General features: G+C 51.7%; 1 protein-coding gene across 1 annotated transcript in view; it reads right to left on the bottom strand.

Annotated features, from left to right (window-relative positions):
* Positions 1-920: 920 nt before the first annotated feature.
* MAML3 (mastermind like transcriptional coactivator 3) overlaps positions 921-26,589 on the bottom strand; it is a 59,291-nt gene continuing 33,622 nt past the window's right edge. Inside the window, exons 3-5 of the mRNA XM_026042604.1 lie at positions 7,616-7,834; positions 6,105-6,192; positions 921-3,187 (exon numbers count right to left, since the gene is read on the bottom strand). Coding sequence (XP_025898389.1) covers positions 2,196-3,187; positions 6,105-6,192; positions 7,616-7,834 — 1,299 coding nt within the window. The 3' untranslated portion in view covers positions 921-2,195. The remainder of the gene's footprint in view (positions 3,188-6,104; positions 6,193-7,615; positions 7,835-26,589) is intronic.

Genomic DNA, 26,589 nt, shown 5'->3' with positions numbered 1-26,589 from the left:
TTTAATGTACAAAGTAAAAACAGAAAACTAGAAAAATCTGAGTAAAATGGAGCAAGTTGCTGTTGGGGGCAGGTACAGTACAAATTAGTAATCAGACGTCATCTGAAGTGCAATACCACCGCGGTAAGGATGAGTTAAGGAATGAAATAAAAATACTCTATTTTAAACAAACAGTATATATATATATTTATATGTATATATTTTACAGATAGTAGACCCAGTGATATCTGTAGAGTTGTAAAAACATATTTACAAATAATTTTTTTTTTTAAAACATTACATATACATCAGCACCATAGTAAGAAAAAAAAAAAAAGATCTATTAAAATCTACTTCTCTAGCACTTGGTCCCGGTCCGGAGTATTTGGAGGAAGCTTTACAAGGAGAGCGGGGCTCGGTCTCCGTAGGCCGAAGCTCCCGGGCGGTTGCGGGGCCCTGGTGCTCTAGGGAGATGTTGGCTAAGAGGGTTTTACCTAAAGCATCCTAAAAAGCCTGGCGCAGCCCGGGCGAGCTGGACACGCCACAGAATCGACAGCTCGCCTCGCTCGCGGCAAAAACCTGCCCTTAAACGAGCCCCTGCCCCCGGTCGAGTGTGGCCACGAGGGCAACGGTGACGGGGCGCCGCGAGGGCTCCCGGCCCGTTTTAGTCCCGTTTTATGGATGTTGGGGACCAGTGTCAGGGCAGAGGTTTCCGCGCTGGCGGGATGCTGTTGGCCGTTACCCCGCAGGTGCCTGTGTGCACCCCAATCCCCGGGGTGACCGCAGGCCCTAGCGAGGGGCAGGTGGCAGCGCCGGCCGCGCGGCCGCCTCCGAGCGCGGCCTGGGCACCGCCGCGCGCGCTGCGCGCTCAGCTGGCACCCCGGCGTCGTGCAGGACACGTCGCAGCATCAGCACAGCCCTGCTCAGCATGGGCCCACGTTCACCTGGCGTCTCTACCGCCGAAAAGCTGATCGGGGGGACCCCCTGGCGTTGCTGTAACTAAATCAGTTATTCTACCCACTCATTAAAGTTCTTTACAGCAGTCCTTCCTTGACCCCTATTTTTCAAATACTGCAGTGAATTCTATTTCAGAAAATCAGAGAGATCAGACCAAACATCTGCTTAAAACAGAAGATGAAGGTTGCATGTGACAAATCAAGAGCCCACAAACACCGAGGCAATAACATCTGTTGACGCTGCACTGTTCAAGAGGAGAAGAGAAGCCAACGCACCCTGAGCTCCAAACTCTCCCTGTGCATTTGCTCATGACGGTTTTCTCCTCTCCTTCCTGCCCATATGTGGTGGCTGTTGCTCATCTAGAAAGAAGGGCATTGAGTTTACTTTGTTTTAGGGCATTGAGTTTACTTTGTTTTACGCTGAAAGATAAGAGAGAAAAAAAGCAAACTGAAAACACATAGGGGAGGAAGGAGAGTTGGGGACCTGTTTAGGACCTACACGGATGTCCCTGGGTATCTCCTAGCCCTTCAGTACCATTCCCAGCTGCTGTTCTCCACCTCCAGGCAGCAGAGACAGGCTCCAGTGCTCTGAAGCCCCACTGCTTCTCCCAAGCACCCAAGGGGACTAAACTGCTCATCAAGTTAACCCACCTAGCTAAGCACCACCAAATTCATGTTCTGCTGCATCTTCACAGGTCCCTTCACTCTGCAGTGAGCACGGTGGCTGACCTGAGCGCGGCTCGCTGAGGCCCTACCCCAGGGTCAAGCCTCCTCCTGACCAGGGCCTGTGCAAGCACCCGCAGGCTTCTTTCTTTAGGGTTTGCTCCCATGCTCCTCATGCAGTGCCCTGAACGTTGCGGTGTTTACAGCAGAATGAGCTGGGAGGTGCTGGGACCGCCTCGTATCTCTGTGCAATGGGAAACACCGACTTTACTCCACCAGAGACATCGACTGTTTCTTCCCGTTTCCCTGTGCGGCTCCATAGGCATGCAGCGGAGGCTGCTGTGCAATAGGGATTACTTGGTGGAAGGTTTTGTGGTGCTGGCATTTTCAGCATCACCTGAATCTTCCCAAGTTGGCTACAGATTAGCTCAATTTGCACGATTAAGAAAAAAAGAAGACAAACAAAATAATCCCAATCCAAACCAACTCAAACCAAAATAACAACAATCCAAAGACGGAGAGAATACCCAACTTTGCCTTAAAAAAAAAACAAAGAAAAGGAAGTAACAACCAGAGCTCCAGACTATACAAGCCCGTTCACTGGGGGTTTCCAAACAACTCATCCAGTTCTTGTATCCACTCATCCCCTGGTCCGCTCTTCATGATGGAGTCCACAAGGTCCGTGCCCTCTCCTAAACCGGAGAACGACCCCCCTGCTCCTTCGTTGCTGTAATTGTAAGACAGGTCCTGAGCGGGGTTCCTCTCGTAGGCCTGGCCTTGGCTGCTCTGGGCAAAGTTGCCGCCTGGCACCTGCTGTGTAGGAGGCTGACTAAAGCCAGGCATAGCGGGGACCCCTTGGCTTACTGCAGGCATCACCATCGGCCTGGTCTGGCCAGGGCCTTGTTGTCCAGGTAGTGGCTGCAGCAGTTGTCTCCCCATTGCTGGGTTCAGGGCCCTCACTGTCCCACTAGCGTCCAACACCGTCTGATTAAGTCCCTGTGGAAAATGCTGCTTGGACAGCCGTGGCTGACCGGGCTGCACTGGGTAGGCGGTACCGTTATTGAAGGGCCCCATTTCACTGCTAGTCCTTCCAGGAATGCCTTGCAGGCCTCGCTGCGGCCAGTTTTGTGTTCCCTGAGGGACAGTCCCCATCAGGTTTTGAAGTCGTGGTGCTTGGGGCCTGGGCAAGGCCTGGCCCACAGGTCCTTTCACCTGCTGCTGATGTTGAGGCAGAGCAGAGTTTACCAGCACGTTCTGCCCAAAACTGTTGACCATTCCCACCGCCTGCGCCGAGGCAGGCTGCCTCGCTCCCTGGCCCGCGCCATGTGCCATGTTCATGCCACTTTGGTTTGCGTGCTGCAACATTTGGCTCATCCCTGTGCTCACGCTGTACATTCCCGGCTGGCTGGAGGAGGCGTTGCTGTAAGGGGCCATGCCCATGTCCGACTGGCCAGCGGCGGCGGGCAGCGTGCCCGGGCTCTGCGAGGGACCCATTGCCATCATGGGGGCGTTCTGAGCCATCAGTCGCGACGTCCTCATGCTCTGCAGCGCTGCCTGGCTCCGCACCGCGGCCATGTCCTGCGGAGAACCTGCGACAAACAGCGGCAAGGTTAGAAAGGAACGCAACCTTCTACATCCATTGACACATCTCGGCATTGGGGAGAACCTGCAGGAGTCTCCCACAGCCCAGAAGCGTTCCAGAGCACTGTGCTTCCTGAGCGAATAACTTATTCCTTCATGTGAAGGCTGGCAGAGAGCCGCAAGGCTATCCACCTTGACATGGCCTTGGATTATCCACTTGCAGTCTATTGTTGGCCACATCTCAGAGGTTGTGTGTTTCCCGCATCATCCTGACAGCAACCTCAGTCCTCCCCGGCCAAGTCTCCTCTCCTCGAGGGTCAGGAACAACACATTTGGAGCAGGACTCCTTGGACTCCTCCTCAGCAGCAGTCATTCATCATACCATGCATTCAATTTGTGAAACGGGCCACTGTTCAGTAGAGAATCCTATCAATACAGACCCATCAGCCTAATTTCCCCAAAGGCCTACAATGGGGCTGGCAAGGTTAAAACACCAATGATTTAAGCATTAAACACGTCTTGGTTATAAAAAAATCAGGATTTGTATCCCAAAATATTGATGGCTTTGGGTTCCTGAAGTAACAACACAACCTGATTCCACGTGTAATGCATGAGCCCCAAAAGATTCCTATTTCAAAAGTGAATTTGAGGCTTTTTCTTCCTGTGTGTCTTTTCTTCCCCCTCCTCCCCGCAAAGACCAGTGCCAGAAGATGGTACCAGAAGGTACCGTCCTCTCCATGTGAAAAATCAGTCCATAAGACTTTTGAAGTCATGCACATACACACACACACACACAAATCCAAAATGCACTTTGGTAGCATTTATCTTGCTCAGAGAAGCCTGATGCAGCTCCCACCGAGCAAACAAGAAAACTTCCCGTGGCCTTCAACAGAAGCAAAAACAGCTGAACTGTTTGAAGTTCTCTCTTAAATAACTCCATTGTCTTTCAAAAGAAAGTCCTGAAAATGGAAATGTCAGGCTCAGAAGGCCAATCAATTTTTTAATAGCTCAGGAGGCATAATGAATGGATTTTCTATATCATTGTTACTGCTTAAGTCTACGCAAAGAAGAAAAATTGTTTTTTTTTGTGGACTTTTAAAGCAGGGAGAGTGAATTAGTGAATCAATATTATAAGCACATTTTACTCCACGTTAGGCCAGTGATGGGAAACCAGAAAATCCTAACCTTGTTAAATTCCACACCCTGGCACAAAACTGCACTATGCCAGTGTCTTCTTTTGTGGGAGGGAGGCAGGGGGAAGTTATAGATTTCCGGGAAGCCAATATACTTCTGTATTTACTTTCTTTATTTAAAAACAATTACGGGAGCTCTGATTGTGCCACAGGTTCATTGTGGTTTCGAGTCAATACCACAGTAAACTAAAACAATAAAACAGTCTGCAGGTGAAGCTCCAAGAGAACGATACAGACAGGCCCAGCTCACACATCATTAGATGTAAACACAAAAAGTTGGCTAAGAGTCATAAACTACACAACAAAATCAGATTGTTCTTAAATCAACCCCTACCAGTTGTTCCTCAGCCATGGAACATGCCTGAATATCAGAATATTGATGACCAGGCCCTGCTGGTATTACATTATCTAGATTTCTTTCAGAAATGGTCATGGATAAAGGAAATGCCTCTCATACAGTTTTGTACACAGGACAAAGTGAATGGCTACATCTCCTTCTTTTGACTTCTGGAGGCTGGCAAAACTTCTGGAGGATGCTCCCAGGTCAACTCTCCAGCATATAGATAATAAAGCATTAAGAGGGACTATATGGATCTCAGTTGTATAGTGCATGCATTGTCCATTTGGTTTAAACTTAAATTGGGTTACCAGGACATTTTCATGGTAGCTTTTACTATACCAGTGCTATCATTTAAACTATTTTCTCAATGGTTGTCACTTCTTTTTCTTTCTTTCATGAGTAGAAGATGTAACTTTTTACAGTGGCTCCAGCAAGTGCTTAAGTACATGAATAATGTTAAGGATTATTTAACATACTGTTAGCTATCTTGGAATTGAACTCAGCACTTGAAAACCTCCAGAAGAGTCCCTATCAGCAAGTAGTTCACATAGTTTCGTGACCTACTGTTTGACACAGCAGTTAGACAAGAAGTAGTTAAAAGAGAGATGCAACAGCTTTTAAGACTATAGGCCACCTTCTGGTCTCACTTACTCATAACCTGCTGCACTGGATTACATTCTTGTGACTAAATAGAAAAAAAGGATTTCATATTTATATTTAAATTAGCTCGTTTATGAAAAGTATTTCTCTATTTGGTCAGATTAGCCTAAACTCTGCTCTACATTTCTTTTAAATAAGAGATGTGAAGGCATATTTTCAAAAAAGGTCTCATAGAAGGAAGTTTACATGTGATTCTCAATAAATGTGTGATGGTGCAAACACACATTTTGATTTTGCAGATGAATTATTGAGAACATTTTCATTTCATATATAAGTTCTTCTGCCAAAGATAAGAATTAGAAGGTGATCTGTAGAGCTACTCTGTCAAAGACCAGCAGAAAAGCTGGCTGTCTCTCCATTACCTGGATGCTGGACCTGCCCCACGTGCTTGCCCCACTTGTTTTTTATTGCAGCGCTCAGCACTGCCAGGAATACACAGCACAAATGTGGTGTCTTTACAAATACACAAATCTGTGTGTATTTACATATTCACTTCATGGCGAGTGAAGACATTCAGCTGATGCTTTGTACTTAAAAAGCTTAGAGTTAACTTTTTTCCTAAACCAAATTTTTTATCCATGAGTTGTTCCTCAGTTACTTGCACACTGAAATAAGTGCCTCTTGCTCAGGCACACTGCTTAACCCCTGGCCTTCACCACATGAACAACCTTGCACATGCCTGCTGTAGGGGCATGTGCTGACTCCAGTATGGGGAAAAGGATTTGGTTTTACCTTGAAATTGATTGACCTGTTGCACTGGGTACGGGTTCCGCTGCTGCTGGAGGTGCTGCCGAGGCAAATGGGACTGCTGCTGCAACTGCTGAAAATGAATGAGGAAAAAAAAAAAACCACAAATGAGAAAGAGATGATTAATTAATTAGCAAGCTAAGAAAAGGGCTGATGACGAAAGTACTGCAGCAAAGCAGCAGCATTTTCTAGCAAGCTGTTCTCAAGAGACCGGCAGACTCATCTGAAGAGTCCTTCTGAGAGTACTTGGGCTACTCAGCACATGGACTCCTCTTGGTTCAAAGAGGAATAAGCACTGAGGCTAACATCAGCTCTCTTGACTTACAAGCTCTTCACTTTGACCTCTGAAGTGCAAACTTAGTTATCTTTTTAGCGGAAAGAAAAAGAGGGAGAGAAGCACAGGAGACAACTGCACGCCTAGGTCTGAAGTACAACTGTGACCATACGTCCTTTTCCTCCCCCAGTCTTGCCAAGGTCTAGAGGCAGGTAATCCTGGTACAGGGCCTATGCCAGCTCTGCTCTCCAAACTCTCAGCTGCAATGAGCAGGGCATCCCAAACTCAGTGCTGTGGCCTAGAACCATTCTCCAGGCAAACAGAAAGGGGCTACTGAGGCACTTTTTTTTTCCTCTTCTGATTCATTGAATGATATATGAGGAGCAGGTGATGGCAAAATGTTTTCATCCCTTGATCCAGCTCAATCTGTTCTCCTGTGGTTGTTTTCTATGAATATTAATGTGTGTAAAACACAATCAGTGGTTCATTACAAAAGCAGAGTGTGTGCCTATCAGTGCTTTCAAAGACTGGGCTGTATTTGACTAAGCAGGTGACTAAGGACAAATTCTGTGTCCAAAAGCAAGGCTGGGTAAAAAGGTCAGGGAACAGCAAAGACAAAGTAGCAAATACCAAATCCTCATGCTCAATAAAGCTTGTTACAAACTATCAACAAGATAAAGGGAACTTTACTAGGCACAAAGCTCCCGAAAAGCAGGGTGCCTATGGACTGTGGCTTAAATGCTTTTCATCTGCATCCAGCACATTTAGCAGCACAGTCCTACAGTTCTTCAGCACTTCTAGACGTGCCTTCAATAGCCAGGTCTGTGAGTTGGGTTTAAGCAGTTGCAGTGGCCTAACCCATGGGAGAGTGTTAAGGCATCCTCATTCTTCAGCACTTGCTCACCTCTGACCAAACCCATGCACCTTTCCCCCGAACACCTCAAGAGGTGTCCTCCTTGCTCACTATGGGGAAACTTCCCATTTCTTGCAAGAAGAAGAAGGGAGAAATGAGGACTAGAAATATTTCAGTAGTGCCACAGTAGGAACAAGCTCCAGCTGAAATTAAACGGGAGCCCAGATTTTAACCTACAACCTCCCAGCACGGGCGGTGAAGCAGGGCTAAAGCAACTACTGCCTAGTGAGAACATTTAGTGCCCCGTGCCCCACGCTTTGCTCTCACACCAGCCCGTGCGGCCGTGCCCGGAAGGCAGCGACACCGTACCTGCTCCGCGAGGATCTGCTGCTGCTGCTGCTGCCTGTGCTCCCGCAGGAACTGCTGCTTCTGCTGCTCCATGACGTGCAGCTGGGCCCTCTGCTCCATCAGCATGTGCTTCATGAGGGCCGCCTGCGGCGCGCTGCCCAGGAAGGCGGGAGCGCCGGGGGCCGCCGGCGCGGGCTGCACGGGCCCCGCCGCGCGGGACGGGCCCGCCTGCTGCTGCTCCTGCGCCGGGACACACGGAGAGGCCTCGTTACCGCGCGGGGACACGCCGGGGCCCGCACGGAGCGCGCGCCGGCCTCCGCTGCCCTCCCGCCGCGCGCGCCCGCCTCGGGCTCCGCGTGCCCCTCGCACAGACAGAGGTGGCAAGGCCGCCTCACAGACACTGACAGCACACAGCCAAGCCACGTACTTGCTTCGTTTTCACTCAGCGCAGGCACATTTGAGCCACGTTCCAACAGCTTCTTTCTCCATCATTATGGAAGCCAGACACACATATCCCTCTTTTTCCCCTTCCTTCCCCTTCTCCATGACAGTTTTTTTCACATAATCCTCTGGATGCAGGAGCTGGTGTCTTAGGCACACACACTGCACAGTGAAAGCCAGCAGCATGGGTTCCCTTTATATCGCATAGTGCCAGGAGCTGCGAATTTAACCATGCAATATGCTTATTTCCGACTGCCACCCCGGAGCTGCCGCGATGCGGGACCCACGCGATGCCGCAGACCTGTTCCGAGCCCAGTCTGCAGCCTTCTAGCAATGGGGAAAAAGGCAAAAGCAAAACCAAGCAAAAAACAAAAAACAAGGGGAGGAAAAAAAGGGAAAGCAAGGATAAAAGGGCATGGGATAAACTACAAAATCTCTTAAAGTGAACATCGGAGCAGCGCCCGGAGCCGGCAGGTGGTGCTGCCTGCCCACAGAGCGCTGAGGAGGAGGAGGATGGCGGGGGAGGAAGGGCTTGCTGGCTGCACGACACCAGCGCAGAGGGCTGCCGAGCCGGGGGTCACCCGCGGGGTAATCCCGGGATTACCCCCCGCCTAATCCAGCCCTGCCCTAAAGCGCCAGCAGTTTGTTCTTAAAGAAAGAAACGCTAACAGGAGAGAAACAGAAGTAGTGGTGTCTCCTGTGGCAGCCAGGGCAGCCTGCATCCCGGGTGGATACAGGCACGGGGCACCACAGACCTGTACCAGGATTCAGTCCCCGGTGGGAATCATCCTCAGGGCAGCAGCTGGCTGCAATATGGACAAGTAGTTTTACATGTCTGCACAGAAACCCATGCTGGGAAGGCTGGGAAGAGAACAAGCGGGTGCCAGGAGGGCAGGCACACTGGGAGGGATCAAGCACTGACAGCCAAAAGTCAAGCTTGAAGCATCCTCTGTGCAAGTTGTCGGCGGTGAGCAGGGTGATTGATCCCTGTCACCCGGTCTGGTGTATCAATAGCCCCCGGAGGCTCTCGTGGCTGTGCCCGGCCAGGGCATCCCCTGCACCAAGTGCTGAGCGCTCGGGCACCACCTCCAAAAATGTGGTGGAAAGGGCCCGTTTCACCTCAGGCTTCTCGTCAACAGACACTCCAGGGTAAGGCTTGGGTCCAGCTGCTTCATGGATGGTTTGTGTAATGCCAGTGACTGTGAGAACGGAAAACTATGGAAAAGTAATCTTACGATCCCAAAAGCCTCATCAGCACAAGGGTTAAAATCAATGGTCGAGGGCAGCTTGAGAAATTAGCCCTTCTGCATGAAGGTCAGCTTTTCAAGGACTCTTTTGAGGAAACAGCAAGAAAACACAAATTGCCCGCATCTCTGCTTTGCAGAGACGTTCCCCGAAGGCCCCTCTGCTGAAAGGCAGCTCTCGGGGATTTCGTCTCTCCAGCTTTTTACTCTCCTTTCACCAGACGCCCTGGCTGGAGGGTTTCCTCTCGCGGATGCTGCACCGTGGGGCTGCGCCTCCGCCGAGCCCTTCTCCCCACCCGTGTGCCCTCCTTGTGGGGCCACGGGCAGCCCCAGCAGAGCCCCCCAAAGGCTCCTTTCCTGCCGCCCCCTATTCCTCCCTATTCCGGAGCCATCCAGCTGGAGATTGCACAACTGATCCACAGGACTACCTTGTGCTACGCTGGGAGAGGGGCCAACTGCTTCCACTTATAGGCAGGAGCGGTGCCGCGCTGCCCCACGGCGGAGCCCCCCGCTGCGAGGGAGAAGACAAGGGGGGATGAGAGAGCCGGGAGCGAGAGGGCCGTGGAGAGGCGGCATCGCCGGGAGCCCCGGGGAGCCTCGGGCGCTGCAGCATGCCCCTCGCTGCAGCCGCTTCCAAACACACACCACGCACGGAGACGGAGCAGAGGGAAACCGCAGCCCGGGGGTAACGCCGCAGGAGGCACTCGCTCGCGCACCGCACTACGCAAGGAGCGAATTCCGGAGCTTGCCGAGGAAGCCGGCTCCGCAGGAGCTCCGCCGGCCGCGGCGCAGCCGCTGCGCTGCCCAGCAGCGGGAGGAAGCGCGAGGATGGGCGCAAGGATGTCGCTCCCGCCGCCGCGCCGCTCCCAGGCGGCACCTTCGCCCAAGTGCAGCGCTAACCCTCCTGGGCCCGGCTTTAGGAGCGGGCACAAAGCCAGGCTTCCCTCACGGAGACTCCCGCACACGGGAGTGCGAAGGGGATGAGCAACCCTGCGTGAACTGCCCCTGCCCTCCGCGGCGCGTGGACCAACGCGATCCCTGAAGCTATAAAGAGCAGAACAGCAAATGGAAGCCAGGAGGTGGCTTGACTTTATCCTGCGCACTGCTTTGGAAGGATGACACTAGGAAAAATGAATGCAGCCAGGTGTCTGCGTTTTAGCAGCAGAGCAGAAAAAGAAGTCACAAAATGATTTGAGGCAGCAAGTGTCTTCCAGTGAGTGACTTAAAGAGCTCATCCATTTAGCCTGCCACAAAGAAACCGAGGGATGCTTTGACCACGGCATATAAAAATACCTTCACGGGGAAAGGAATGCTTTAAAGACTTCTTTTATCTAGTGAAGAAGGCAAAGCCAGATACAAGGGCTGGAAGCTCAGACAGATTCAAATCAGCCACAAGAATCACATTTTTATCCCGTGATTCCATTACCCATCAGAAACGCCAGATCTCCCTTTTTTGATGTCTCCGGAGATGACAGCCTTTCCGGATAAACACAACTCGGCGCTGCAGCTTAATGGCCTGTGATGCACAGGACAGAGCGGCGCTGCCGGACCCTGCCTCCGACAGCGCCATCCGCGCCTGCCCGGCACCCGCACACGCAGCCGGCACTCGGGCACTGCCCCGTGCTAACATGACAGTCACTGCCCCCTTACGCTGCGGCTCGTAGGGGCTCCTGGGGCGCACATTAAAAATAAAATAATTAAAAACAAAGACTACATATAAAAGAAAAAAAGAAGGGGGGTCCAGCCCACTCCTGTGATGAAAAATATTACTGTGCTTCCAAATTCTATGTTATAGTAAAACATCACCTGCAACCAGTGTTTTCCAAGCATGCTAAAAGCAAAATCCTACGTTTTCCCAGAAATATTCCTATTAAAAGCCTTGCGATGCTGTCACTTGCTGTGTGTGGCAGGGATCTTAATCCCTGTCTCTGAACCAGGCAGCCCAGAGCGCAGCCACCTCTGGCAGACGGTACCGCCTGACCGACGACGGGAACTGAGAGCCATTCGTTTCAGACTCTGTTTTCCTCTCCGCCTCCAAGGGCTCTGCAAATCCCACCGCTCGCTCCAGCCCCTCGTTGCCAGGGTCTTTCCCACAGCGTGGGAGCCAACAAGATCCCTCTGATGTTTGACACCAGACCCCTGCCTGCAGCCCATTTGTTTGCCCTTCACCTCCCTTCCCCTGCATCTCTCCTCCCCATGGCCGCGATGCAGTTTATTCTTTCCACACTCCAAATACTATCCATCAAACTATTATTTCTGTGTATTGGTTTGTTCATCGGAGAGCAATTTCCTTATTTTTGGCGACAAACTATTCAATGCAGCATACTAAAACAAGTAGTTTTTTTTTTTTTTAATGCCATTTATCAGCAAAGGACCATCAAAAGTTTATCTCGAAGAACGCAAGGCCAACCAGTTGGCAATTTTACCCTGCGGCTCATGGATTTGGAAACGCCGCCTCCAAATGGTGTTACTGTTTGCTACCACGGCTTTGGGGCTGAGCGTTCCCGTGCCCCACACGAGCAGCTCCCCACAGAGCCGCTTCCCTCCTGCGCCCCGATGTCCCTCCCCGGGTACCTGCCCTGCCGCTCGGCTGCGTCTCAAGGGACCCGCGAGCCGGTGCCTTTCAGAAAACGCCACTGCTAAAGGGTTTAACCGGAATCGATGTCCCCTCTGAGAGCATCCCGGAGCAGCAGGGAGGAGGGTTAACGCGCAGCGCAAGGATAACCACGGATAGAGAGCCCCTGAGAAGGCAGAGAGAAGAAAAATGGAAGATGAAAGCAAGCAAATGGTTTAAACCAACAGTCGCACGGGGCCAATGAAGAGCGGCAACAGAGGGAAAACGATGCAATAAAAATAAATGCCGTAAGAGAAAGAAAAGCCGCTAGCACGTACGGGAAGAAACGCGGGGCTGCGAGGAGAAGGTGCCTAATTTTAGGAGCTCCCTGGCAGCAAGGCTGAGCCTGCGCAGGCAGCGCCCTTGTCTAACGGCCGGGGCCTGCACCATATCCCTGTGTCCCCGTGGGCATCACGGAGCCGCAGCCGCAATGGCTGGAGCATCCGCACCCGCTCCTTCGCTCCACGGGGAATTCTGTTAACAGTCCCCGTGCTTGTTTTGTTCGAGCGCAAACAAAAGGTGTTTTTTTTTTTTTTTTTTTTTTTTTAAACACGCTTAAGGACATTTTTCAGATCCTTTTCCCTGTGCTGTGATAAATGAAATCCCTTTCATTTTCAGAAATTCAGACTTGGCACTTGCCTTGATCCTCAGCAAGGAGCACGCAATTTGCCAAGCCTGAAAGGAGCCTGGCTGGGAAATCAACACCCTGGGCCATATGCTCTCTTTCCTGCCTGCGGAAGGCAGCTTACCTCACACGCCAGCGAGAGGCTGCAAGTGCCCCGCGTTGCTGCTTCTCCCGAGGCGGACAATCCGCAGGGATGCGCGGCACAAGGGCCCAGGGCTCGGGCCTCGCGCTCCGTCACTGCCGCAGCGCTGCTCGCTGGGAATGGTCGCCCACACGAGCTCAGGCACAAACTGGGGGATCTTCCCCCGTCGCACACCCACTCCGGAGAGATGGAGTGACTCCCCTGTCTCCGGTTCCAGGCTCCCGTCCACGCCGCCTTGCTGCAGGTGGGATTGCCAACTAAAACCAAGAGCCAAATGTCTCCAAACGGTGGCTGGCAAGACCCAGGGAAGTGGTCTTCGGCTGCAGCTGCCCACCAGAGCCACATTAGCTTTGCTGTGGTTTCAATTACTAGCTGCAGACAAGCTGCGAGGGCCGGGATGGCCAGGGCTGTGATTACAGGAGCCACTTCTCTCAACGTCCCTGAATCAAGGCTACCCAGATCACCCAGCCCCAGGACTTTAAACTCCTTTGCTTTTTCTTCCACCTTGGATGTGGTCTTTGTGTTTCCATTAGCCATCTGCTCTTTGTTTTGACATTCCGTCTTTTCAGCCGTAATGAAAACAGAGACAAGGAATTCTGATTTAGGCTGTGCCTATGTTGTCTTTAAGACTGACGTGCTCGTCACCGCATGGTTCCTCTTGTCCCTCCTGAATTCTCCTTTAACTGTGTGGCTAAGGAAAGCTTCACTACTGTTTCCATTCTCTTTTTCAGTGCCTAACTCAGCTTGACTTTTGGCAGTTCTGACTTTACCCCTAGACTTCTAGGTCTCTAAGCTATAGCTCCCTTTGCTGATCAAGACCTTGTTCCCCTCCTCTGAGGCTTTCTGAATATTCTTAACACCCCTTCTGAGAAAAATTTTTGGAGGATAGCTTTAAAATAATTATTTTTTTACAAACTTCATCCCCACCATGAGTGCTTCCTCCCCTGCTTCTATTCCATCCTCCCAACACAGTGCTCTTCCCCAGCTGAACTAGCCCTCACCGCAGCAACCCCTGCTGCACTGCCTCCCTTCTCAGCCCCTGCCCTCTCCCAGCTCCACAGGAAAACGAGCTCTTTGCACAGAATCACATTCCTTTCTCCCAGGAGCAACTCAACAAAGGCAGCCCTCATCTCCCGCCCTGCCTGCTGCCTTCCTCGCCACTTGCTCCTCTGCCTCCGTCGCGACCCTGCTCCCGGCCACCTTCTCCGTGGCTGCTCGTCCCCAGCCCTTCCACTTGTCCCGCAGACCCTGCAGCGCACGGGCTCCTCGTCTCCTTGTCCCCGTCTGCCTCCTCCTGCTCCTTTGCCTCTCCCCGTCTCCTTCCCCTCACAGCACAAGCAGCTTTATCTTTGTGCTTGCAAAAAAACCTGAAATTCCAAACAACCCTTCACTCCAAATGCCTCTCCAGCTCCCGCCCTATCTCTCTTTTCACTGTCACTGCTAAGCTTATCGAACGCGCTGCCTATGATTTATATGATTTAGGCTGAATTTAGTCCCCATCTCCAGCACAGATGCCTTTCCAAACAGGCTTTTCCCTTCTTGCCTGCCGCAGAAAGCAATCTCACGGAGCCCCTAATGTCCTTTGTCTGGCTGGAGCTCTAAACTGATGCTCCAGCCTCCTCGCTGCGACCCGTCTGCTCCCTCCAGAGCCCCGACCAAACTCAATACGAAGCCGAGCTCTCCCTCCCCTGTGCTCCCACCTGGCTCCAACAACATTAACTAAATCCTCAGTGTTAACTGACCATTCTGTGGCTCTCTGTCCTTGCCCCTCTCCTTCTTCCCCTCTCGTCCTTGTGGCAATCTCACCGGAATAGAAATTCAAGGGCCTTTGCAGTGACGATGCACAGATGTCCCTCTCCACCCCAGGCCAGCTCCCTTTGCTCTGACTAAATTCACGTCCTGCCTCTGTGATTGTCTTGTGGGTATCTGTCAGCTCAAGCTCAAAGTCGGCTCTAATCCTACTCCCTAAGTCTCCCCTCCCTCCCGTTCCTTCATTCCCTGTGGACAAGGCCATCACTTGCTTGTCACTCAGCCCATAACGTGGCTGTCACCTTTGCCTCCAACCTCTCTGCCAAATCCCACAGTCAGGCTCACATCCCCTCACGCCCTGATGCTTCCATCCCTTTTCCAGTCCAGTTGCAGCATATCCCACCTCATGCAGCACCTCGTGTTCACTACCAAGACTTTATCCCCCTCTTCCACCAGCCCAGGGTGGCCAGCTCTTTTGCACATAGCACTGCAATACAAGTGTCTTCAGACCTTCCTCCTCCATGGATTTCTTTTTTGAGAAGCATTCTGCAAAACCATACAGACCTCATCCTGAACGCTGCCCTCAGGATAGTTAGATTTGCAGAAATTTCTGGAAATTCATGTTTGCTTGATGTCCAACAGTCTCTCCTGCTTGCTCGTACTTCCTGGTGTGCTTGTCTCCATTATCTCTTATCTTACACAGAGATTGGAAGTCTTTGGGAGAAGGAAATATATTTACTTCCTACATCTGCAGGGAACTGAGCACAATGAGGGTCCTGGGCTGTGACTACCACGCTCAAAAGCACCACCCAGCAAGGCACAAGCCACTATTAATGCAGGTTCTGCATAAAGCTAAATATACCACTTCATATTCCGTAGGTGTGAGAACTCCAAAATTTCCATGTGCCCTTGCACCATGTCTTCTTCCTTTAGAGGATGCAATATTAGCATGGGATATTGTCTGCCGGCGAAGCCAGGAAACGCTAAGCAGCAGTTCCCACGGCAATGGTAACTCGGCCTCGTGCGCCCAGGGCCAAGGGGTTATCTCCACATACAATAGCAAGGGATGCTGAATTCACCCAAAGTGACCAAACCACCGCCACGGCCCAGGCCTTTGAACTTTTGTACAGGTGAAACCTTAAGATATTTACCTCGCATTTAGCATTTCATTCTACAAATCCAAAGGCCAACAAGCCCCAAAATAGCAGTCAAAATTATGTTGTATAGCAAGAAGGCAGTAGCTTGCAGCCCTCTTCACAGAAGCACAGCTAATGGCAACAAGAAATATCTCCGTTACCGCATGAGCTCTGCTAGCTGTCAACCGGGAGAGGGATCTGCCGATCACAGAAATCTGGGAAGACATCAGGGTGTCAGAGCAAGTGAAAAGACTTGACATGGAGGGCACATTTTTGTTGAGCAATTTGCATTAGCACTTCTGGACAAATTCTACATTTCACATGCAATTCACAAACCAGCAGCAGCAGAGCTAATTGGTGCGGTTGCCACTCAACGGCGGGGCCTCGTTTGAGCTATCGCTAATGTGAAGGAAGGAAGGCTGCAGAGCTTTTTTTTGAAAAACCAGCAATTATTTTGCAGACTTTGAGACGGGCTTTCCCCTGCCCCCACTTTCATCCTTATAATTTCATTATCTCAGTACTTTTAGAGGTTTTGGAATGGAAAAATGCGAACGCCAGAGAAGTTCAAATTGAAGTTATTGAGAGGAGAGCTGTTTGTCGAAAGCGACACAGTCTGGGTTAACGCAGCCGCCAGCCCTCCCGCGACAGCGGTTTTGCCTGGAGCAAAACCAGTGCCGGGTGCCAGGGAGCGCGGAGCTGAAACCAGCAGTGGGAGCCGGGCGCTCTCCGAGCCGCGCTCACCAGACGGGGCTGAGCGCTGCCGTACCCGCAACACCGACGGGATCGCAGAAGCTCCCTGCCTCCTCCTAGGTGGCACGAGGAGCTATTTAACCTAGCCCAGGGAAGATCTCTCATCCGTCCCTCTCCATCCTTTGTGAAACCAGGCCTCCTGGGGGAAGGAGAGCATTTGTGTCCTGCGGTTTCCTGTCGGCGCCGCTCCAAGCGCCCCGGCGGCCGCGGCTCGGCAGCGCCGAGGTGTCGCCGGCTCCTCGGCATCGAAGCTGCGCTGCGGTTTTTAGGCCACAATTCCTGTAGGTCCATGCAGGGCCGAGTCCGAAGGAGCTAATGGGATCGGCAGGTGCCCACACTATGGGTGACCTCCTCCTGCCCAGCACTCACCTTTCCCACTACGCCTCTTCACAGCACACAGCGAGAAGGGGAATGACCCACAGTTAAGGCGCTCTCTTGCCAGCTCTGATGCTTTCTGTGCTCAAATGCTCCATGCGGGACCAAGGCAATATAACCAGAGGAGGGACAGAATCAAGAAATCCGTCCGAGTCCAGCCCGATCTAAACCAACATGGACCTGAAGAGCTCAGATTTGGGCTGCCTCTCTGCAAACAAACAGGTGCACGCAGAGCACGTCCGCCCTGCCCCTAGCTTGTGCAGCTGCAAGGAAGCCATCCCCTTCCTCGTGCTTCCTTCCCTCTTCGGGGCCCAGGCCTGTTACGGGCCCAGCCGCCCTGTGCAGAAGCCACCAGCAAAAGCCACCGCTCAGCCGCAGCTCCCAGTAGGAAGGGGAGCTATGGTTAAGCTGGCCCAACTCCCCATCCTGGTCAGAAGCTGCTCCGAATCCTGCATCTGGGCGTTATTTTGCTTGCTGCAGTGGGGCACAGACCAGGCTTTGGGGCAAACTCGCATAATACACCTCTGTTATACCAACAGCTCAGCATGGGTTTCCTGCTGCCGCACCTCGGGTGACAGGCATGGCAGGCCTGTGTCAGCGACTAAATCCCAGTTTGCAGGCCCAACTGCATTGGGTCCTCTCCTCGTTTGGGAGCAGGGGTTGGACTGGATGGTCTCTAGAGGTCCCTTCCAAGCTCAGTGTTCTGTGATTGTGTGTAAGCAGCTCTCCGTGCTGCTCCCGGACACGCAGGGAAGCCGGGCTGGCCGGCAGCGCTCAGTGCGCAGCAGGACGCGGCTCTGGGCTCCGGCCCACGCGGCACCATCCACTGCTCCCCCTTGACATGTCCCCCCGTATTCGCCCGGCACGTCACCCGGCTAAGCCCAGGCTCTGCCCTGACCCGTGCTGCAGGGGAGCCCCTCTATTTCCCCTATGGAGAGCCGACCGGAATCACCTTACGAGCGCCCTTGCACCGCTTCCCACCTGCCTGCACCTGTGCCACAGGGTGCTTCCCTGCACTCCGTAAGGCACGGAAGGCTTCGCTTGGTGTCTTTGCCCCACCAGCCCCACGTGCAAGGCAGCCTGGGCCCGTCACTGCAGCTTCGAGGCACCCCGACAGTGCAGGTGGTACAAAGAAAAAGGCACGTGAAGAGACATGCAAACCTCCAAGCTTTCCTCTGTTAAACAATATTCCCCCAGTTTCACAACGTGCAGGCTGCTCTAGACCTGGACATGGTCATTACTGGTGTTGTCACTACTGTGCTTAGGCAGGAGCACAACAGAAACCAGCTGCCTCCTTCCTCCCAGCTCCTCCCTTGCTGTCTTCCAAAGAGTCAGCCCAGAGAAGTGGTAACTCAAGCCCTTCCCGAAGAGATGTGGGCAGTGCCTACGGGAAGCACAGGCCGTTCCTCCTCACCAAAAGCAGCTTCCAGGTGACCTAACACAGCGCATGGCCGTCGCTGGGATCCTGCACAAGCTGCAGAAGGTATCTTTGGACCTCCTAACATCTCATTTCTAACATACGGGCAGGACTGGGGATTTCGCAGCCTCCCATCTGCTGAGGTACAATTCACTGCAAAGCATCCAGCAGATGCACTCAGCCCTTTGCAGCCGCACCATCACCCCACGTGTGCGTGCAGCGCACATCCGCAGCGCGTTGGCAGCACACCCAGCCAACGTGTGGGAGCCTCCTGGCTTCCAAGGCTCCCAGGTTCCTTCTGCTCTCTGAGGAATGCCTCTTTTGCCGGGTCTCCCCGCTCCGGAGGCTGTAGCTGTAATTCCGTCCTGAGTATCTTTTCCTCCAAAACTACCTACAGCGCTAAAACTACCTAAGCTGAGAACATTCGAGGAAGCACTTACATTAATCATGATCTCCACCTAAGACAAGTTGAACAGGTCTGGTTTCCAGCAGCACTGCTGCTTAGTTGGCAAGTTCGGTAATCAAATACTTCCCTAAAAAACAGGTGAGGTGAGATTCCTGTCACATTCCAGGTGGGTTCATAAAACACATATGCAAAAGATGCGTTCATGACTACTAGGAGTGTCACAGTTTCAGGGAATCTCTGCAAGCTCATGCCCAAAACTCAAATCATTCAGGTACCTCTATGGAGCCTGCCGAAAATGCCAGGCTCTAGTCTTTGAGGGGAAACATTTTGCGGAATTTTCATTGAATTTTGACCTAATGGCTGGCCTGGTTTCCTAGATATTAAGCAACAAGTTATGCCTGAAACACTGAGATATCAGCTGCAACACAGACTGGCAACTTTGGTGCTCCACATTCACTGTGCTGCCAGTGCCGGCCTCGTCCCAACCACACTGCAAGGAACTGACTACCAACACGTTCGGGAAACGAGCAGCAGAAGGGGCTGGTAAAGACATGTTGCCACAGACAGTCTCAAAGCCTGAAAGACTTTACCCACGTTACAGAAGAATCAGCAGGTTTCAGGACTGAGTTTGTCACCACCAAGAAAAGATCCGCTCTGTAACGAGCACAGCACATTAGTATCTTGTACTGTTGCCTCGCACTCATCAATTAGCACTATTATCTTTACTTAACTCTAAGTGGCATGTTTTCTTTGACTGGCTTCCTTCCAAAATAATCTGTTACTCCGAGCTGAGCATAAACACACTGCAATCCGAGGAACACGAACGGAGTGACAATGCCCAGGAAAATATCCAGCCACAAGTAAAAGCCACTCTTCCTCTCCGTGCTTTTCCAGTGGCAAATCCCAGCACGGAGAGCAGCGAAGCCAAGCCACAACCTCCAGCCTCCAACACCTCTCCAGCAAGTTTTACCGGGAGGTGCTTTGACTGCCAACTGCTTCCCATTGCTCAGGAGACAATGACGGAAGGTTTGCAAGGGCCGAAGCAGGATACACAAGCCAAAACACCAGTCAGGCTTTTCCCTCCTCTTGAAACATTTTCTTATGTCCTAAAGACTGTTTTTGCAACACAAAGAGGAGCCCATTGACTCTTAGTAATGACACTGTAATAAAGCAGGCTTTAAAAACTCGGACACCAGAGACAGCCCCATTCCCAAGTCTGTACTCGGTGCAGGGAAAGACCCAGTAACGTGGAGATGTGCAGCACCCATCTGGAACTGGCACCGGCGGGAGAAACCAGCCCCTGGTTTCTTCTTTCTTAAAGGCCGTGGCCATGCTGACTCAAACAGGGGAAAAAGCCCCAAGTCTTTGCCGTGTCGGACACAGTCCTTATCCAAAAGGGACTTAGTAGTCAAAGCTACACGCAGAGTTAGGTTGCCCAGGACATGGGTCTTACAGGCTCGTCTAGGGGAATGCAATTAATATTCGTGCAAGAGACCCCAAAGTTATTTTAACTGCCAAAGCAAACTTAATTGCCTGATTAATTGCACTAGGCCCCACCTCTTGCAGAATAACTAAATCCGTTCAGCCCTGGCAAACACTCCTGTTGACACTGCCCTTGTTTATTTGGCTGCGTGTCAACCCCGGAGGGTATATTTAGCCTGAGTGCGTTTGCAGGATTGCATCTCGCAGCTCAACAGGAAATCTCTGGAGTCGAAGCTAAAGATATCCCCGCACGCTTGCAAATTTACAGCCAGCTGTGAAGCGGAGCTGTGGTGGCCAGGGTGCTCAACAGCATCCTTTTAAATGGGAGAGGAGGCTGAATTCAACACTTCACTGTACGGGGCTCCTGGCAGGCTGGGTGCACCCAAAACGCTAAATATAGCGGTGAAAGGAGGAGGTGCTTCTCCTGCTAGGATAATGCTGAATTGATACAACCCAGTCCCATTCCCAAGCTTGTGGTTGCACAGAGCGGATGGGAGGAGGAGAAAACTGGGGAGGAAGAACTGGAGAACACATGCATGCAAAGGGGTGCTGAAGGAGGACGGGGGATTTTTAATGCTCCAAAGCTTTAAGAAAACACAGACACAACCATTGTCAGGTGCATTTTGACAGAGCAAGATCACAAAAGGGAAGACACGTTCAACACAGCTCTTCCTTTCGTTAGGAAACCCAGATACAGGCTGCGGCAGCAAATCTAGGGCACGTGTCCGCCTGTGAGCAGCTATCCAGACCCTTTTCCTTGGGTCTCGACCATTTTCCCCCTTTTTAACTCCCACTTTGCCCAGTACTCCGGTGGCTCCCGAGCACGCCCTTCCAGGCCGGGCAAGGACGGGGCAGTTTGGCTGCAGGTTCATCTAACGACTCAGCCTCAGAGTTATGTTGCTCAGGGGAGGAGTTCACCACGGTGACCTCTGCGACAAAGGTTTAAATGCTTCTTAAGCCCCCTGAAAACCAGCCTCCGTATGGAGCCTCAAAGGGCTAAGTTCTGCAACACGGGCGAGCAGCATTGCCCTGGCTCACCCAGATTGGTTTGCAGTGGGGCTGACCCCGAGCATCATCCCCTCTGACAAGCACGTGCAGGGGGCTGCGCTACTGTGAGACTCACAGTCGTTCCACCTCCCAAGTCGTGCCAACTTGCTTGGTGCAGGCACCCTGGTGGAAAAAAAAACCCAGTATCACCACAAAAACCTCTGCAAAGACAAGGCTTCGGAGCAAAGCGATTCCTGGAGGGTTGTGCTGCATCATTTCATTTCTATAGCTTAATTGTACAAGGCTCCTAATGCTGCTCGTCAAAGAGCTGCACTGTATTAAGTCAGCGAAGCTCTGAAGGACCAGCCCTTTGTGTCACTGCAGAAGCTAAGGCACTAATATGACCCCAAGACCACTCTCTACTGCGATAATGGAAAAACAGGATGTAAAAACAGCTCCTGCTTTCTGTTCATAAGCATTTTCTCTATCTTATCATCTTCTCTCAAGCAAAGGCTAGCCGGCTGTTTGCATTTCATCTCCGCTTGGGAATGCTTTCGATGGCCCAAGCAACCCAAGCGGCGCAGAGGCCACCTCCCTGCTCCGTGCGAGGACAGCACTGCATGTTTACGAAGCAAAACCGGGAAGGAATAAACACAAACAAGCTGTCCCTCTCTGAAGAGCTTTTCAGAATATCAAGCATTCAGTCCAGAGTTGCTTAGGAAAGCAGCATGTCCTTCCAGTTTGCGTGCTGCCGCTACCACAGAAAGCAGCTCTGTTAGCCCGAGCAGGGCAAACGTGTTTGCTCACAAGCTACAAGGGGCTGATCCACTCGCCCCCAGGGAGCAGCTGAGCGGCCTCAGGAGAACACACTAATTTCTTTGCCTCCAGACAGGTCATCAGCTCAGGGAGGGAGAGCACGGAGGTGGATTTAGCCTCTCAGAGCGTGTGGAATTTGCTTTTATTAACCCTACATGGGAGCGGGCTGCTCGTAGGGAGCGTGTCTGCCAGCCTGCTTCCCTCGCATTCCCGTTTGACGCCAGACAAATTACTTGCCTGCCCCACGCCGCAGTCTCCCCCGCTGCAAGCCGGGGACAGTGACAGCTCCTCTCATTCCCCCTGACTGCCGTGACACTAACAAAGCACTCGGGGAGGTGGCGCGGCACCGCGACAACATGTCTAATTAGAGCCTCACAGAATACATTCTCTCAAAAAAATAACTAATACCACCACCAACAAAGGGAACTGCATTGCTATTCTGCATGCGCCCAAGCAAGCCAGCGGGCACTCATCTTATGCAGTGCAGAACGAGGGGGAAAAATCCGAAATTCCTGCTCCCTCCAGCTGCCTCTCCCGCGGAGCACGTGCTTTAGGGAGGAGGCAGGGACTGCCATCCCGAGCGGATCTCGGAGCACATCAGTGCTCCTTGGCGCACAAAGGCAAAGCCCGAGGAGAGGAGGTGATCAAGAGCTCTGTGATACATGCCCGGAGCCCACAGGTCCTTCTCGAGGCGGCCTGGAAAGCGTTTCGCATTAAAAGCCAATGGAATGAGTGACATTTAAGGGGAAAAAAAAAAGAAGTACATGTGTCACTTTTCACCAGCTTCCCCCTGGCTCAGTTCAGACAATTACAGCTTAACTAGCGGGATTAAGTTAAAGCCTTCCACAGTGTCAGAGGGAAAAGACAGAGAGGGACACTGTCAACTACTGCAGGTAGTGAAATATCAATTATGCGAAGGGAAAACACTCCCTGCCAGGTCATTCTTCCAGGCCTGAGAGAAATGAGCACAGGGATAACAAAGAGGGGAGGCGGTGGGTGGTGGGTGGCAGCCAGCCCTTCTCCGAGGAGCTCACAGGAGGCCGGTGCTTCTGGGGTGCTGCAAGCCCCATTGCTGCAACCCACACGTCTCCAAAGCAGCAGCAGCCGCGCTCCCGTGCTCCCCGCAGCAGACAGCGAAGGATACCGAGCAGCGCATCTGCAGCTGGGCCTGTTCCAAGCCTCCCACGGGTCCTGGCAGCCTTTGCATCCACCGAGTGCAAAAACTTGCTTAAAAACACGGGCGCTGGAGCGAGGCACTCAATCCCCTGACTCCGGGAATCGAGGGCTGAAGGACGAAGCCCTGGGCTGTGATAACACCTCCACTGTGCTCCTACATGGCTAGCACCAGCAAGGGAAAAACGGCAGGGACACCGCTTCCAGGGAAGAAGCCTGGGAAGGCAGAAGCTTAAAGCAAACCTTCCAAAACAGAAGATCAAATTGACTTAGAAATTTCTAGCGTTGCCAACATAATTTAGTATTTAAAAGACAGAAACGAAAGCTGGGATTTGCTGTTGGAGACTTTTTGTTTGTTTTTTTGAAGTTTAAGCAATTACCTGGAGCACCAGAAGTCACAAAACCCAAGACACAGCCTTTTATTTGCCACTAATCCACCACCGGCTCTCAAACCTCCCTGCACAACGGGGATGACGTTTCTGGAGGGTTGAGACACCCAGGGCATGTGTGTACCAGGTCCTATTGTGTCTCCCACCCACGTTTCATCACTTGCACGATGAAATTTCTTCCTGGACACTTGCATGAGGAAGCCTGCCAACAGCAAAGGAGATGCACGTGCACTTCCCAAGAGCAGGCCTTGTCTGAGCGAAGGGGAGGCTCCCGCTCAGCCAAGGCTGCTTTCCAAGGCCCCAGGGCACGTTCCTGGTGGGAAAGCCCGTGTCAGGAGCACGGCCCCACCGCCCAGCCGTGCATGGAAACGCAGGCTCCATGTTCAGTATCAAGCAGCCTTGATACTGAACTGCACGGTCACACGGGCTTTCACAGAGGCAGAACTTGGACACAGAGTTCTACTTAGATACTGGGACCGGATAAGAAGAGAATCTCTTCTTTAGAGATTTCTTTTCCTTGGAAGATTACCATTTCTACCTCAGTCCCTATTTTCACAGAAAAAAAAAGTCCAAGTTTTACTAAATATGGAGGAAAAAAAGGAACACTGAAAACAGAGTGCTTCAGACAAATTTCAGTTAAAAAGTTTCATTATTTCAAGAGCTGGATTTTTCTACAGAAGAACAACTTATACTCCAGCCAGCAATACAGGATCCCGTTTTTTGTCCAGTGACCCTCTTCCACATGCAGTCCTGCACCAAGGATGGCTCTGCCGCTGGTTCAGCACTCAGCTTGCTGGGACACTGTACGCACAAACAAAATGCCCCTATGCAGACCACACAGCCCATGCTCTCTGCTTCTGGACAGCAAACTCCCACGCTTCTCTGCAGAACTGGATGCACTTTGTGACAGGACTGGGGCTGCTCTGTAACAATTAATGAAGAGCATTCATTGATTGGGTTATTGTAATGCTTCCTATGTAAATATATCGGGTTAATTTAATTAAGGGCTACAAAAAAAAATTTAAAAAAAGGAGGAAGGAAGGAAGGAAGCAAAGCATGGGTGTGCTGAGAGTCAACGCTTGCCCCTTTACCACAGCAGACCTCATCTCCTGCCTTTAGCCAGCTAATGGCTTGGAAAATATTGCACGCAATCCAGGAAAGATCAAGAACCAAAAACATGGACGTTCAAAAAAGGACTCCTTTGCAAGAGGTAAGGAACGGCAGGGATAATAAACCGGCACAAACACCTGCAGGAACGTCCTGAGAGGTCTGCCTAAGCTATGCTGTCTGGGTGTTGAGCCAAATAAATGTGCACAAGGACAATTTCTTGAAATATATACGAGATGGTAGAGCTGAGAGGCAACGTAAGAGTGGGAGACTTCAGTCTCAGGCAAAAGAGAAATGCTGCAAGCTTGGCCCTTGCGAGACAGCCTGAGAGGGCGCAGGAAGAGAGCAGAGATGTTGCTCACTCCAGCACTGTCATTAGTTTGGCTCAAAATCCGGAAGCCTCTGAGAGTCCGATTTCATGCCAATCTTTGGCCAAAAAAAGGTACCAAATTAGAGTGATGGATGTGGAGGAAGAAAGACACCAACGACCTTTCTCACGCGTGGGACAGGACCACAGTCCCACCTTTGCTGTCAGGCATGGCTTTCTTTGCACATGAATAAAGAAAACAGGCACCTTTCCTTTTTAGATACAGAATGGTATTATTTTGTGAACAGCATTTTTTACAGTGACAGTAGTCCAGAATTTTAATGCAGAGGTCAAAACATCTTCATTTGTCTTGATTTGCGCATTTCAATAAAATAGTTACAAAAAGAATCTAATTTTCAGTTTCAGTAACCTACCTTCTTTACAAGCCAGCCACTGCTGACAGGAAAACATGCTATGCTGCTTCTCACTCCCCCGTAGGCATTTTTTCCTACAGACACATGCGTGCAAACATAAAGCAACAAAAATGCTCCTACACGTGAATTTTTTCAACCATCTAGCCAAGGAACTTGTCCAAGGGCACTTTTGTTTATCAAATACGGATTCCTGACAAGCACGCGGTGCAGCTGCTTTACAAAACAAGGTGGATGTGGTGGGAGGATATATCTGTGCAGCAGAAATCACAAAGGCAGCACTTGAGAGGAGCCGGCGAGACACTGCTGCACGGTGCTGCACGCCTGCATCCCCCCTGGCTTTCCAGGATGGAAGAAGTTTTGCAGGTTTTTGCTTGCAAAACTGGCCAGCGTGTGTGCCCTGCTGCTGTGGGCTCCGGGGCAGAGCCCCACTCAGTGCCCCACGTTTCTGTGCTCCCCTTGGGACCTGCTTCACTGTGAGGGTGACAGAGCCCTGGCACAGGCTGCCCCTGGAGAGGAGCCCTAATTGCTGTCAAACGTTTGGAGGCAGAAGTGGTGCCTACATATCACTCATGCAAGCGTTGTTACGAGGGTGGGAATTGAACAGCACAAGCCACTTGTCAACGGGCCCCAACGCGAGCCGCTTGGCGCAAACGCCGGCTCGCATTTTACGGGCTCGAGGAGGACATTTTTAATCTCAGCGCTGCAAGACGCAGCACTGAGGGAGCCCTTGTCACTCCTGTCTCCATCAGGCTCCCAAGGGACACGCGGTGTTTCTCTCCCTGTTCATCCACAAAGCCTCCCACGGAAGAAAAACGTCCCTCCTCCTTTGTCGTCGCCAGCTGAAGCCAAGTGGCTGCTCAGTACGGAGCGGGGACGCGGAGCACAAAGCCGAGACGTGGACTTGCTCATCTGTCTTGTTCACGCACGAAACCTATTTTGGGGAGCCGCTAACTCCTCGCTTCCGGAGCCGCTGCCGCCGTGGAGCAGGCAGGGAGCACTCATGGCCAGACGGTGACAGCCGGCCCCGGGCAGCCTGACTGGATGCACATTCATCTCCAAATTACCTTGTGTGACAGCCCGCGCTGCCCAACACCCTCTTAGCATGCAGAGCAGCTCCTCGGGAGGCTCCTCGTTATGCATTCCAGGGGCTATTTTCAGACTAAACAGCATGTCAGTGGCTGTGTTTATCCCCTTCCACCTGGGCAGAGGATGCAGTTCAATGTCCCTCCAGGGAATTAATATATATTACAACCCGCGCGTCGATTCTCCTCAGACAGGCAGAAATGGCCAAGCGTATTGCGTGTTTCCAGAAAATATGGAAGCCTCCAAAATGAGGGATGGGTAGGGGGGAAAGCAATGTGTTCAACCAGGGAAGTGGAGCTCCAAGAAAGCCAAATCCAC

The sequence above is a fragment of the Nothoprocta perdicaria genome, unplaced genomic scaffold, assembly GCF_003342845.1.
Source record: "Nothoprocta perdicaria isolate Ctin4 unplaced genomic scaffold, notPer1 scaffold_31, whole genome shotgun sequence".
NCBI classification, from domain to species: Eukaryota; Metazoa; Chordata; class Aves; order Tinamiformes; family Tinamidae; genus Nothoprocta; species Nothoprocta perdicaria.
The sequence above is the reverse complement of the archived record's forward strand: the minus strand, read 5'-3'. Positions and strand labels throughout refer to the sequence as shown.